A 14,124-nucleotide genomic window follows, 5' to 3' on the forward strand; every position below is an offset into this window, starting at 1 on the left:
AAATCCGTCTTAATTCCTTGTGCGGGACTCCGATCAGGTTAACTGAGCCGCACGTCGTCTTTCGGGTGGACTGAAACCATCGATCCGGGCCAGCCCAAGCTTAGCCGTAAGGGTATAGGGGTTAATACCCCCACACCGACCCTCATACCTTGGCGTCATGTTCTAAGACGCCTAAAAATGGTCTATTTTCAGCAAGCGTTTTGGCATAGGTTTTTTTGTAAAAAATATTTTCAAAAGGGACCAAAACGCAAAAATTTCACTAAATCTACACGATGCAGCCGAGATGAGAAGCAAGTCCAGAAGTCTCTCGGACAAAGTCAGAATTGCTTGCTCCTCAAGCAAACGAGGTCCTGGCCGATGGAATTGATGATGAGCCAATTTTTCATTTGGTTCCTTGAGCACTATGGCATCTTCACGTGATAAAAGTATTCATTGGTTGGATTTCATTGGCTGGAATTTGTCATACGAGGCGTGTATGTCACGAATAAATTAAGCGGTAGCCCGACTGACATCCACAGAAGAAGTGATTATTAAATTTATGTCAATTATAATATTAACGTTGAAAGCCAATAAGATGTGTCTATCGGCTACGTGTTATTTAGATAGATCTGGCGCCAAGTTAATTACGGAGGCATTAAATGTTGAGTTAATGGTTCAGGCTATATCTTGAATTCTTTCGTCGGCTATTGTTTCTTGGTATAATAGACAACCGATGGAGGTAATAACCAAGAATAGCCGATGGCTCGTGAAATGTTTTGGTCCTCTATTGCCAGGGGAAACAACGCCAATAGTCAATGGACCGATGGGCCTGCGGATGTCAACACAGTCGATTGACAAATACAGTGAAGAAAGATTATTCCCACAGATGCAAGGACAACCGATAGAAGAGTTCAATAGTTGTCCTTGGTGTTTTCAACGGCATGCGTGTTGATGCTGTCTCGGTTGGGTCCAACCCATTCAGTCATGACGACGGCACCAGAGGAAATATCAACTAGCACTGCTACAATCGGCCATATAAGAACCGATCCAGCCACAATCGGATATACGGAGCCGATGCAAATCACGTTAGTACCGACCAAGATGCCACATAGGAAATAAATCGAGACGACGATAGTTTGCTGTCTAAAAAATGCCTTGCAGAATATATCCAAGTATAAGTTATATAAATACAGCTGAACATAACTTGTGTTCGGCTACGAAGTAACATGTCAGGGTCTTCTTCAGCATCATCGACAATCATGCGCTTCATGTTGCTTAGAGGAAATATACACATATAAATAATAGAGAAATTGAAGCCGGTACAACCGAAGAGAAGGAATTTGTATCTCCTGCAGGTGCAGTTCACCAAGATGCATTCATCATCAAAAAGCAACGGTCAGATCAAGCTCAAGTTTAGACCAGAAGAAAGTTATAGGAATGGTTAAGGCATCTGTCATATCATAAGTCGGAGGCCTGAATCGGCTAATATATCACAAGAGCAATTATCAGGACTTGTGTTTTTTTCCACACCTCCTATCAGCCACTCCATCATCGACTCCAAGGCCAGAACACAGAGATCGGCTGTCTGATCGTTAGAATCGGCTGTGAACTGCCAATGCTTACGTCAATTAGAATGTATGATGCGTCTCGATGGGCTGGACGTGCATTTTATATCAATGAGTGGAAGGAGTATATTGGAAGGCCTCCATCCATCAACTCCTCTTGAGTGACATGTGCAGCTGATGAATGAAAATATCAATGAGTGGTAATAAAGAATTATCTGAGCTGACTCAAGTTGGAGGAAGCCAATGTTCATGCTATCGGCTAGTTACATGCAAATGGCTAATAGCAAGAAAGAAGACCTACGCACTAGTCGACAGCTACGTCGGCTGCAGCGTTTCATACTAGCGGGTCCCCGAGCAAGTAGAGCGCCCAGCGATGCCATGTTAATTCATTAGCCTCCTGCTGCGGTTTGTTCGCCATGGCACAAACACCACAAAGATCGTCTGGCACGCGCTCCACCTGGATGTGAACATGAAGATGATCGTCGGCAACCAGCTAGCTATCGACAAGGAGATGGTGCGGTGCCTTAACATGTACCTGTCCACTACCCTGCAAGACTACAGCAAGACTAGCGATGGACAGTCTGATCGACAAGCTTCACTAGCACTTTTCAGCGAAGCAAATAGGATCAAGGTGAATGGATCCGCTGGATGTTCCTAGAGCACGAATACGAGATCATGAAATGACCAGACACATCTACGACATGCCGACGATGACGTAAATGACACGTCGGCACTGAAGAACACGGAGTCGACAAAACGAAGATGATGAGGCACTCGTTGGCACAGCTACAAGACCAAAGCTCTCCACAAGACTTGGAGGTCACCTCGGCCTCGACGGCGCGAGTGAGGCTGCTACCAATGACGATGGCGCCACAAGGTCGTCGTGCAAGACGGCGAGATCGTGCGCTGCCGATGTTGCCGCGAGATTGCCAGGGATGCCAAGGCCACCGCGCCGTCGAATCATACAGCTTCCTCGTTCCAATGAACGGAGGCGCTGGTAGTGTGTGCCTTTCACAAGTACTATCAGAGCACATCAATAAGCAAACAATAGAACAGATTCTTGTGTGTATAGCCTTGCAATACACCAGTACGTGTACATATGTTGCAGTACACGCCATGCAATGTACTAGCTGACAAAGCAAGCCACCAGGGGACTATGGAGACTTGCATCTGTGTACAAATGCATCACTGCTACAAACTATTGATCGTAAAGCCCTTCATGCATTCAAGACAGAGACGACGATGAGGCCGCGTGGCTGCTGGCCAGGGTCACAAAATAGCGTTGCTGCTGCCAACGATATTATCAAGTGCCATCAGGTCACTTACCGACGACACCATGGAGTTTATGATGTTCACATGAAAAACAGAATTTACTGCATTGTGCACCCACTACACATCGGCTCTGAATCTTTCCATTATTGCTGCTACTGAGCCGAATGCTTGACCGGTCAGTAACAAAGAGGAGGCAGATGTCCATGATTACTGCCGCCTAGATAGCCGATTATTATTATAAAGCTGGGGGGGGGGGGGGGGGGGGGGGCAGCTCCTAATTGGGAAAAATAGATGAAAGGTCAGAAGTTCAACTCGATCACCTAGTGCCACTCGATACAATTTCACAATTCAACGCACTAGAATCACACTCACTCGCAATTGATTTGCACTCTTGTAAGCACAAGTGAGTTAGAGGGCATCCAAGCACTCCTACACAAGCCACATAGGCGTGAGGGTGCTCAGCGCAAGCCATGGCCGAGACCACCTTCTATTTATAGCCCCATGGGCTAAACAAGCCATTAACCCTTCACTGGGCAAATTTCGGGACGACTGGACGGTCCGGTCAGATCGACCGGACGCACCCTGCCAGCGTCCGGTCGCTCTACGCCGTCCACGTGTCGCTCTGCGTTCAACTAGAGCTGCCCGATCTCAACGGTTAAGTTACGATCGGACGCTGCACAGTGAATGACCGGACGCTGCTGCGCCTGAGTCCGGTCGTTTCCAGAGAGCTCCCCGAGCCTCTGTTTTGCAACCGGACGCGTCCGGTCCACCATGACCGGACGCAGACCAGCGTCCGATTAGTTCTGTGCCCGTGCGCCTAACTCCAGCGCCACCTATGTCACCATAAGTCAGCACTAACCAGACACAGACCCTGAGCGTCCGATCACTCTTCACGCCAGCGTCCGGTCAGGAGACCGAGACCGTGCGCTCACTGCTGCCACTGACTGGACGCAGGACCCCAGCGTCCGGTCACCACGTGACTAGCGTCCGGTCCACTCTGTGAGACCTTGTCTTTTCTGTATAGGGCGCCGGTGGCACCGTCGGACTGTCCGCACTCCAAGCCATCACCACATGTGTGAGCTTTGGAATATCTCCAAGCCATTTTCATCTTCATGGCATATGTTTCTCACACACATGTACCTGTAGACTAATCACCTGTGTATCTCACATAAACACAATTAGTCCACCTAGGTTGTCACTCAATTACCAAAATCACACAATGACCTTTCAATCTCCCCGTTTTTGGAAATTGATGACAACTCTACAAAGATATGAAAATTAAGCTCTTTTGGATTCATGTTGCTTGCCCAAGCAATTTTACCATGTGAAAATGATTTTGTACAAGTACCACAAACCCGAGATGGTAGTATTATCTCGCCCTACATATATGCTAGTGTTTGGTTTAAAGTTCGCACATATGCATAGATTGAAAATATGGGAGAGTAATTACTACCAAATGATGCTCAGGTGTATAGAGTAAACCTTTGAAGTGTGATACCAATCGGAGTTGCACCTTTAAGTTTATCCTTAGCACCATGGTTAGATATAACACTCCGCCGATAGAGTTTTGAACCCTTGCCTCCGTTCCTTCACCGAGTTGATCCACATCAAGTCCACTTTCTTCTCCTTTGCAAATGTGCCAACACCACTATTTGTATGTGTGTTAGCATTTTCACAATCATTTTCTAAAGGATTAGCCACTCAACTTGCCACGCCACTCAATCCTAGCGACGATGCAAAGTTAGATCACTCGAGTGGCACTAGATGAACGATATGCAAACAAGTTTACCCCTCTTGATAGTACGGCAATCTATCCTAAACCCGGTCATAAACTTCTCTACACACCTATGACCGGTGAAATGAAATGCCCTAGGTTATACCTTTGCCTTGCGCATTCAATTCCTTCTCCTCCAAAGTTGATGCAATACATGCACCAACACGATCAACAATGATATGATCCACTTCATATCATCACGTGATCATATTGGTTCATCGATCTTGACTTCACTTGCTTTTCACCGTTGCCTTCGTCCATCAGCGCTAAGTCTTGCTTAAGCTTCACCACCATGCGGTCCATCACTCCAAAGCCTTCGACTTGCCCTTCACGCTTGTAACCGGTCCATCAAGCCAAGTCTTGTCTTGATCTTCTCCACCTTGATCACATGACTTAGTGTCATGTCTTATGTGCAATGAGCTCCTTTATCATCACATGTGTGAGCTTTGCAACATCTCCAAGCCATTTTCATCTTCATGGCATATGTTGTTCACACAAATGTACCTGTGGACTAATCACATGTGTATCTCACATAAACACAATTAGTCCACCTAGGTTGTCACTCAATTACCAAAACCACACAAGGACCTTTCACCTTTACCACGGGGAGGTCCTTGAAAACCCCGCGCGCGCCGGCTTGGCTACCGACGGCATAAGGCGGTTACGCCGGGCAACCTAGGCGTGCTTCGACGGGATTAAGGGCCTGACCACCATCTACAGCTAAATGCGCAAGGATGGGTGGCGGTTAGGAACTTGGAGGCGCACTATCGCGGGCTACAGCGGCGAATGGCTATCCGTGGTGTCGACGCGACTATTCCGATGACCTAAGGTTCTATCAGGGTGGTAGGGATAACGGGTAAGCACCAGTAGCTCATCGGAATTCGTGTTGCGGTGACGGTTTAGGCGGAGGAGTGCCGAGGTGGCCTGGCCACATGCGAGCCGCCGAGGCGGTGATGCTCCGGGATGGACACCCATGCGTCACCACGTCTTCAGTAAGCGCCCTGGCCAAATGGTGCGAGCACCAGATAAAGAAGGTCAAGCGAGCTCCTGGATACAAATAATTGAACTAATTTGGACCTTACCCCAATTTCACTGGCACGGCGGCGCACCTAACCGAGGGCAACAAAAGGCCAAATTGCCGGTCGATAGGGCATGACCAAGCTTGTGGGGAAGGAGACGGCTAGCCTACTTCCTAAGCTACCCATTAGAGCGAGGAATTGAATGGCAAAGCCGCTGGCGCTAGGCGAATTGGAGGGCGGAAAAGCAGAGCTCAAGCCGTGGTCATGTCGTGGAGAGGCACACGAGTGAGCACGAGCGGATTAAGATGGGCAGTTTTGATCGATAGCTGCAACATGAGCACATGCGCACAGGTGATGAGACAGTAGAGGGATTGGCGCGATGCGCTTGAATTGGAGCGGCCAGACCCAAGCAGGGCTCACCGACGTCGGCTAGTGGGGGGTAAGTGAGGCAGGATGGGCAGAGAGGCATCGCCATCACCTTGTGACTAGGGTCCGTTGACCAAGACGCGACGGGCGGCGGCACGGGCTCACGGTAGGTGAGCCGCAGGGCAGGACGACTTTCACATCGACACGGCGACAATGGCCACGAACTTGGCTTGACCCCGTGCGTGGCTCAGCAGACACGGTGGCGCACGCAAGCAGCGACAGCGGGGCACACAACAATCGTATTATGATGACACCTCGCCATGCGACCGCGCAGCGGCTGCACCGACGTAGCGTAGTGGCAGCACATCGGCACAACGCAGCGGTGCGGTGCAGCGCTCGTGAGCGCATGAACCAAGGCATGGCTCGGCCGGCCCGACACGAGGTGGCCGCGACCCGCTCGGCCCAATGCACAACATAGGCGACGATGAGACAGCCGCTGGCAAGGTTATGCGCGGTGCACGCGTGCAACAACATGTGCACCCCACGCGACGCCGCACTCTCGAGCGCGGTGACCACGCACATCGGACCAGCCAGCCCGAGGTGAGGTCGTGCACGAATTTTAAAGCGCGTCTAAAAACTAACCTAACACAAGTGAAGCTAAACTACTTCAACCATGCTAACGATGGTACATCAGTCTACCATAATGAGCAAAAACACAGCATTGACCTTTAACTAGATTTTCCAGAATTAATTCACTAACATGGCATTGTCACACTGTTTTCAAACTTAAAATTTCTTCCAAGTCTTGAGCTTAATTTGACTTCAAGTTCCATTTCCAAGCCATTAGAAATACTAGCTAGTCATATTATTTTTTTACAGCAAGAGTTGCATTGTCATCTACAAAGTTTGTACTTCAAACTTTATTTAAGTATCACACACATGTTCTATAGTATTTTTGCTTACTAAAAATTGATTTTCAACCCTACTTAATATACATGAGCTATCGAATCAACATTCATTTAACATTTTTATTGGTTATTTTAGTCTACAAGAAATTTATTAACACCTTCTATCGCATGCATTATTACATAAACATGATGCTCATGTCATGATTTAGTAGATTGTTTAGGGTGTAACACCAAGGGTGTTACAGTTGAGGCCAGGTCTAGGCACATCAATGCCCGGTGTCGGAGCTAGGCGCAGCGGTGGCTGGGGCTACCGCTGGGCATGGTAGAGGTCGAGGTAAATGTGAATCTAATATTGCCATGGAGAGAAAAGGAAACACAAAAAAGAGAAAAAAATAAGTTTCTAACTTGTAGATTTCATGTATTAGAAGAGGTTATTGATGATCTAATGCGGTATCTTTCTAATAATCCAAAAAAGATATTGGGACACCTTGTTATCAGTTTATTAGAGGAGATGTACCAAGGTGATGCTCGAGATGCTCTTTGGTTGTGTTTGAGATCGCTTATAAGCGATTCAATTATAATTATTGTACCACAAGAATTTTTGATTCTCGATCCCCGTTGTGCTAGTTTAAAGTTCTAAAGCAGCGATAAAAAAATTTGAAGCGTTTGGTGGGGTTCTCTTTTTTTTATAGTGAATAGGATCATTATAGGGTGTGTCTCCGCTATATGTGAGTACAATTTTGTTTTCCATCAGGCGACGATGGCATCCTTTGATCCTAATCCTACGGCTCAGGAGTCATCTTCAACCTTCTCCCATCCCTCTTCTTCCTCCGCCCTCTTCCTCGTCCTCGCCCTTGCCGCCGCCCACCGCCCCGCCGCGGGCGTGCTAGGGTTTCGCCGGCCAAACCCTAGCGTGCCCGTGGAGGTCACCTTCTTCCCCTCCCCCCTCCTTCTTCCGCAGCAAGCTCCGCCCATGGATGCCCTCGCCCTAACCTGGCTCGGCCGCCTCCGCCGCCGCTAGGTCCATAAGCCACCCTCCTGCTGTCCTCACTACCTGGCCGGCTTGCCTCCCACGAGCCCTTCTCTTCTAAACCCGTCGGAGTTGGGGAAGAAGAGAGGGAGAGCCGGAGAGAAAGGGCGCCGCCGCTGCCCGTTGGAACCCTAACGTCACCGCCATCTTCTTCTTCGTCTCCGGTGTGGTCGGGCGCGGCAGCAAGCACTGTGCGTGGGGAGGCTGATAACTGACGGAAAAGCAAGATTTTATAGACATCAAAGGAGTAATCCTGATTATTATTATAAGTAGAAACAAACATGGTTTTTGGACTTTTGAGGCAACATTCATCAAACAATGCGTGCGTGGCTGCCTGCGCAACATCTGACCCCACCCCCACCCCCAACCCCACCCTGAGCCGGAGGTGCGCGGTGCGCTACCGCAGCCACGTCCGCACCAGCTGCTGCTACCACCTGCGCCGGAGAAGAGCAGAAAGCAAACGTAAACGGGCCTGTAATTTGCGAAAGAGATGCCGCCGCCGGTGAATCCGCAGCGGCTTTCGCCGGCAGAGTCCCGAGAGCGGACGCTGGGCTTCTTCCAAGGCCTGGGCGTGGACGTGCCCCTCCCAGCCTCGGCCGAGCGGCCCGACGCCTACTCCTCGCTCGTCCGCGCCATCGTCTCCTCCGCCGCCGTCACCTCCTCGCGCGTCTCCTGCACCATCACCATCTCCCCCGCCGTCACGGTGAGCGCCTGCTTCTTAATTAGCCTCCCCGTTGGATAGGACAGAACCACTCTCGATCTCCATCTCTCCCCTTTCTCCTATTTACCTCCGGCCGGCGCGGTGAGTGCAGAACCAGTACAACACGCTCCACGGCGGCGCGGTGGCGGCCGTGGCTGAGGCAGTCGGGATGGCGTGCGCGCGCTCCGCTGCTGGGGACAAGGAGATGTTCCTCGGCGAGCTCAGCACCGCGTACCTCGCCGCCGCGCGACTCAACGTGAGTTTGCCGATCCTCAACAGTCAACGCCCTGATATACAATACAGATCCATTTCATTTTTTCCCCCAATGGTTTCGCTCGCCATATACAGCACTCGCTGTGTAGGATGGATCGAATCGATCGCCACAAAATTCTATGTGCTTTGAGGCAATTTTCTTGCATTAGTTGAGAAGCTCGACCTCCTTCCTGATGCTTGGAATTGTGGGGATAGGAGAAGAACATGTGGTTGAGAATCACCGAATATGATTCTGCAAGAAATGAGGTTGTGCCACTCGTCAAACATCTTCTGGCATCTGAGGTGATCAGGGTGGACTTTGTGCCTCGAGTAGTGCTTGGGATACGAGTAGGTATCAGGAATTCAAGATTCAAGAGGGGAAGGGGATAATATCTATGAGACCAAAAATTCAAATTAGTATCAGTACCTCTCAAATAAAAGAAACTGGCTTGGGGACATTTCTGTGAAAATTATGAAAACTTAGTATAGATTCCTATGTCCCTCTATTACTTTTACTGAAACTTTTAATTCTCCATCCAAATTTATGCCGGATTCAAATTCACTTGAATTTCAGGAATTAACTTAAATAGAATTTTTAATTAAAAAAAGAAGCCTGAAATGGGCCATGCCCATCCTTAGCCTGCTTCACCCAGTTGGCCTTCCTTCTTCTTCCGACGACGAACCCTAGCCGCGATTGCCTCGCGTGCACGCGCAGCGCTCGGCCCTCTTCCCCCCACACGATATTTTCAGGGAGCACGGCACGGCCAACAACCCACAGTGGCTGTCAGTGTCACGCATTACTCCGGCCGGTACATGCCTCCCCGCCCCAGCCCCATCCCGAACTCGCACCACCCCCACGGCGCCGGACTTCCGGAGCAGCAAAGCAAACGACGCAGGCGGAGGAGGAGATGTCGGAGTCGGACGGGAAACCGGGGCATAAGCTGTCGCTGGCGGACTCCCGGGCGGTGATGCTAGCATTCTTCCTCGCCCTAGGCGCCGACGCGCGCCTCCCGGCCTCGGCCGAGCAGCCCGACGCCTACTCCGCGCTCGTCCGCGCCATCCTCTCCGCGGTTGCCGTCACCGCCTCCCCGACCCCGCGGGTCTCCTGCACCATCACCGTCTCACACGCCGTGACCGTGAGCACCTACTGCTACTGAGCTCCCCTTTGAGATCTCTCTCTCTCTCTCTCTGCTGCGTACCTACCTAGTTCCCTTGCATGGACTTTTCCCTGCAGAACCCGCACAACACGCTCCACGGGGGCGCGGTGGCGGCCGTGGCCGAGGCCGTCGGGATGGCATGCGCGCGGGCAGCCGCCGGGGATCGGGAGATGTTCCTCGGCGAGCTTAGCACCGCGTACCTAGCTGCAGCGCGATGCGATGTGATCTTGTAATTAAATTCTCTGCACCAGATGCATACAGTATTGCTTTTCCAATAATCTTGGCCTCCATCCAGCATCCAATTTGATTGGAATATACTCGAATTTCACATTGTTACGTACTCTTGGGGCAACTTTGTGCAGCCATTTAAAACGTCAGGATAATTTGGGGGATTTGGGGGTGTCTGGCTACTGCTTTTTAATTGGTTATTATTAATGTAGCTAAAGGGAACAGATTTTATGAAGCTTTAGATGTAATTTTTTTTTTCATCACGAGGCATCCCCATTTCCATTGAGCCAACAGGAATACAACAGTTTGTAGCAGAGGCAAAAATAAAAGCAACCAGAACCGGTTACAGCCTACAACTCTGACTCAGAGTTCAGACTGCAACCCAAGTTTTAGATGTAAATAACTGTTTGTAAATGAGAGTATCTGAACAAGCATTGCAACTTTGCGAGAAAGGGGATGAATTTGATTGAGTGGGATATAGTAGAACCTCTAGCCAATGTTTGAGGTCAACGTTGTAGAATGATAAATGTGAAATATATCAGGCATGCCAATATCTGGTTTACTGGTAGCAAATATATTTAAATAGTGTTAAACCTGGTGATTGTTTATGCGATGCTACTAGGTCTTGCAAAGTCTTGGTCCATTTGTCTCAACTTTGAAGAAAGGTTAGGGGTCCAGTCCAGACTCAATAGTTCAATACAAGCATGTCATACAAGTGAGATATAATAATGTACATAACCGTGGAAGGTTTCATACATGCGCACTTAAAAAGAGAAAGTATGGGAGCTTAAAAATCCTATACTGCAAAGCATTAGATGCTGAATGCATGACATTCTGGAGGCCACAAATGGTAGAATACGATCGATGTGACGAGCATAAATCAAAATGGTATTCAAGTGCTTATAAAAGAGCATATTGCCAGTTTGAAAATTTAATATCTACAAATGATATCAGAGAGAAAAGTTATTGTAGTTTTATTGCATCTATTCTACTGTTGTCATATTTTTTGGAACAGAGGTTCTAATATGGATTTTGTCCTATATAATGATCATATAAGACGGTTTTAATCCTCAAAAGGTCCAAGGGTTTAATAATTTTGATTTGAACTTTCACAAACTATAAACACTTTTAGCTTCTCTGTGATTTATATCTAATCTGAGAAAAAAAGATTAGAAGCTTGAGATTATCACTGGTAATTTTTCAGTCATTCGCTAGTAATGTATGTCGTAATGTTGTGTCCTTGTTGGGAAATTGGATTGTGATAAAGTGGGCCTTGAAGGGTGGCATGTCATATAGCTCTAAATTATGCTTTTGATTTAGAATAAATCTAACAGATACCAGTTTTATAATTCCATGTGATACTTGCTATGATGCCCCATGTCAGTGTGACATCAGTAGCTTACATTTAACTCACATAATCAATCAATTTCAGTTTTGAGTCCATTTACATGATAGTAGGTGCAAAATGAAATCAAAATGCTAAGCTATCTCATTCTCATCTGCTGACCCTGGGGACAACCTTGTCACTAACGAATCCCAATGACATTGTTGCTGCGTACTTCTGTCATTTTTTGCCAATTCAGTGAACTTTGGAAGGGCGCCATATAATTTATTTCTTCACTTGTGCCATAATTTATTTCCTTCACTCTCTTCTTTGTTCTAAAATATCGCTACGTTCGTCACTGAATTTGGGCATGGCATATTTTCTTTTGAAGCATTAAACATCTACGTCTGTGGAATCATGTCTCTACGACTCTCTGCCGTTGCTAAATCTCTAACATAGTACTTCTAATTGAAACACAAACTAGTGAAAAATAGTAATAATGGGATATAAAGACATTTGGAGTTCTTCCATCTCACTGTCAAATATTTTATCATGTCTGATTTCAAGCATGTATTCAATCCTAATGCCCATTATTTATCTTCATGCAGGCTGAAGTGGATGTTGAAGCGCAGATACTGAGGAAGGGCAGATCAGTCGTGGTTACCACAATCGATTTTAGACTTAAGGACACAAAAAAGCTCTGCTACACATCTCGAGCCACCTTTTACATCATGCCCGTGGCAAGCCTATAAGCCCTAGTTTTATATGGACAATTTCTTATGTCTACACGACCAGAGTTTGTATTGTGTGTATTTAACTTGGAATATCATATATCAGTAATATGTTGTATTAATAATGAAGCAAAAGTCATATTGACACCGCAACTGTTACAGACGAGGTAGGTGGACACCGAACAGTCTTTATCACTTTCATTCAATCAATCAACATAGAAGGCTGCCGGTGAGCGACATTGGGAGAGAGACGGGCCGACGCCCTGTTGAGTGCTCCACTCTCCGGCGATCGCCGCCGGCGACTCCCCGCCTCATAAGCAATTAAAAGTAGGAGATCGTGTCCAGTTTTTGACGCTCTATCGATCTATCCGCGAGTTGGGGGCCTCGTGCTCTCTGGTTTGCGATATCTCAATGGAGGTCTCCCCTGGGTTTGCGTCAAGTGGGGAGTCACCTCGCGCGGCGCAGGAGTTTCACTCGCCGGGGTCATCAGGTCATCGGAGGGATCATCCGAGCGGCGCGGATGAAGTCTGGAAGAGGCGGGACGCCGCGTTTCGTTCACCTATTCGTGCTATGGCATCGGAGTTCCCCACCTTGGCGGAGAGCTTGAGGCTCTCCGGGAAGAAGGGTTTTTCGTTGCCGCTGGACAAATCATCGAAGCAGTTCAAGCAAGCAAGTAAGGAGGATTCGTTCCCTTTTGATGCCATTGAGAGGTCGAAGGTCAAAATCAAAGCAATCCCCATCAAGCTTTGCTGGTCCAACAATGGCGGGCATAAGGGAGCGGGAAGGGAGTGTGACACGGGAGACGACAATCTGAAGCGGGACCCCAGCAGAAGTCACCCAATCCAGAGCGATGGTTCAGAGCACCACCGAAGGGATTTTTTTTACACTTTTTGTAAACTAATTTTAAATCTAATACTATTTTTTTTCTTCAAAACTAACATTTTTGGCCGCGCCTATTGCCACCACGCCATGCATGGTGGCGCGGCGAGAGGGGTGACGTGGTAACGACCGGGCCGCTGACCGGTGACGTAGCAGGGTCTGCCGCACCACCAATCTTGGCGAGGCAGGACCTGAACGCAGACAGAAGACCAGCCACGGGAGCTGTTGTCGGTGAGGATCGGCAGCGACGCGACCATGGACACTGGCTTCGCGTCGCAGTTGAACGGCACATGCAGCTCCGACCCCAACGCCTTCGCCTTCCTCGACCCCACGCCGGTGGGATTCCACAACATCTTCTACCATGTGCTCTACTCCGACATGAGGTCGCGCAGCACGGTCGACTACTACGCGTCCAACCAGGGTGCTGTCTTCGACGATTTCGTGGCGGCGATGACCAAGCTCAGGATGATCGGGGTCAACACGCCGGCCACCGGCGGCGAGATACGTCGGGACTGTCGGTTTCCGAACTAGTTGCTAGTTAATCTCGCCGGCAGTGCTGCCGCGATGCATTGAAACGAATATGAAGCAAATAAATAAAGTCCGTGCGCAAGTTGACAAGCTGCCACATAACATTTTATTGGTTCGACATAAGTTTGACATAACATAACCAACTAAGTCTGCAAGTTTTGGACGATAATATTCGTTCGACCTAACAAACTAAGACCCATGAGTGTAAGGATCCCTCGGACGCCTCTGTCTCTTTGGATTTGTTGGCAACACATTGGGAATGTAGCCAACGTCGGTGTGGTCGCGTTGCCGGTGCGTACGGCTCGTACCCTGCAAGTATATGATATGCACGATTACTTATAATCTTTATGGTCGTTAGTTCATGGAGCCTACGTATTTAAAGAAATTACCTTTGTTACTACCTGTGAGGCTC

At 48.5% G+C, this 14,124-nt stretch overlaps 2 protein-coding genes across 3 annotated transcripts; both read left to right on the plus strand.

Moving 5' to 3' along the window:
• The first annotated feature begins 8,281 nt into the window (after window positions 1–8,281).
• LOC136551412 (uncharacterized) lies at window positions 8,282–12,466 on the plus strand. 2 transcript variants are annotated; one of them, XM_066542967.1, is made up of 3 exons: window positions 8,282–8,616; window positions 8,726–8,869; window positions 12,183–12,466. In XM_066542967.1, the coding sequence occupies exons 1-3, from the start codon at window positions 8,404–8,406 to the stop codon at window positions 12,324–12,326; spliced, it is 501 nt and encodes a 166-aa protein (XP_066399064.1). In that variant the 5' UTR covers window positions 8,282–8,403; the 3' UTR covers window positions 12,327–12,466. The 2 variants fall into 2 exon arrangements, with proteins under 2 accessions (XP_066399064.1, XP_066399065.1); XM_066542968.1 differs by lacking the exons at window positions 8,282–8,616; window positions 8,726–8,869 and adding exons at window positions 8,891–10,001; window positions 10,100–10,251 and having other exon boundaries at window positions 12,183–12,349.
• Window positions 12,467–13,439: 973 nt separating this feature from the next.
• LOC136548436 (peroxidase 31-like) lies at window positions 13,440–13,715 on the plus strand. Its single transcript, XM_066539966.1, has one exon. It carries the CDS (start codon window positions 13,440–13,442, stop codon window positions 13,713–13,715), a length of 276 nt encoding a protein of 91 aa, XP_066396063.1.
• Window positions 13,716–14,124: the final 409 nt, after the last annotated feature.

This window comes from Miscanthus floridulus, chromosome 4 (assembly GCF_019320115.1).
Source record: "Miscanthus floridulus cultivar M001 chromosome 4, ASM1932011v1, whole genome shotgun sequence".
In the NCBI taxonomy this organism is placed as follows: domain Eukaryota; kingdom Viridiplantae; phylum Streptophyta; class Magnoliopsida; order Poales; family Poaceae; genus Miscanthus; species Miscanthus floridulus.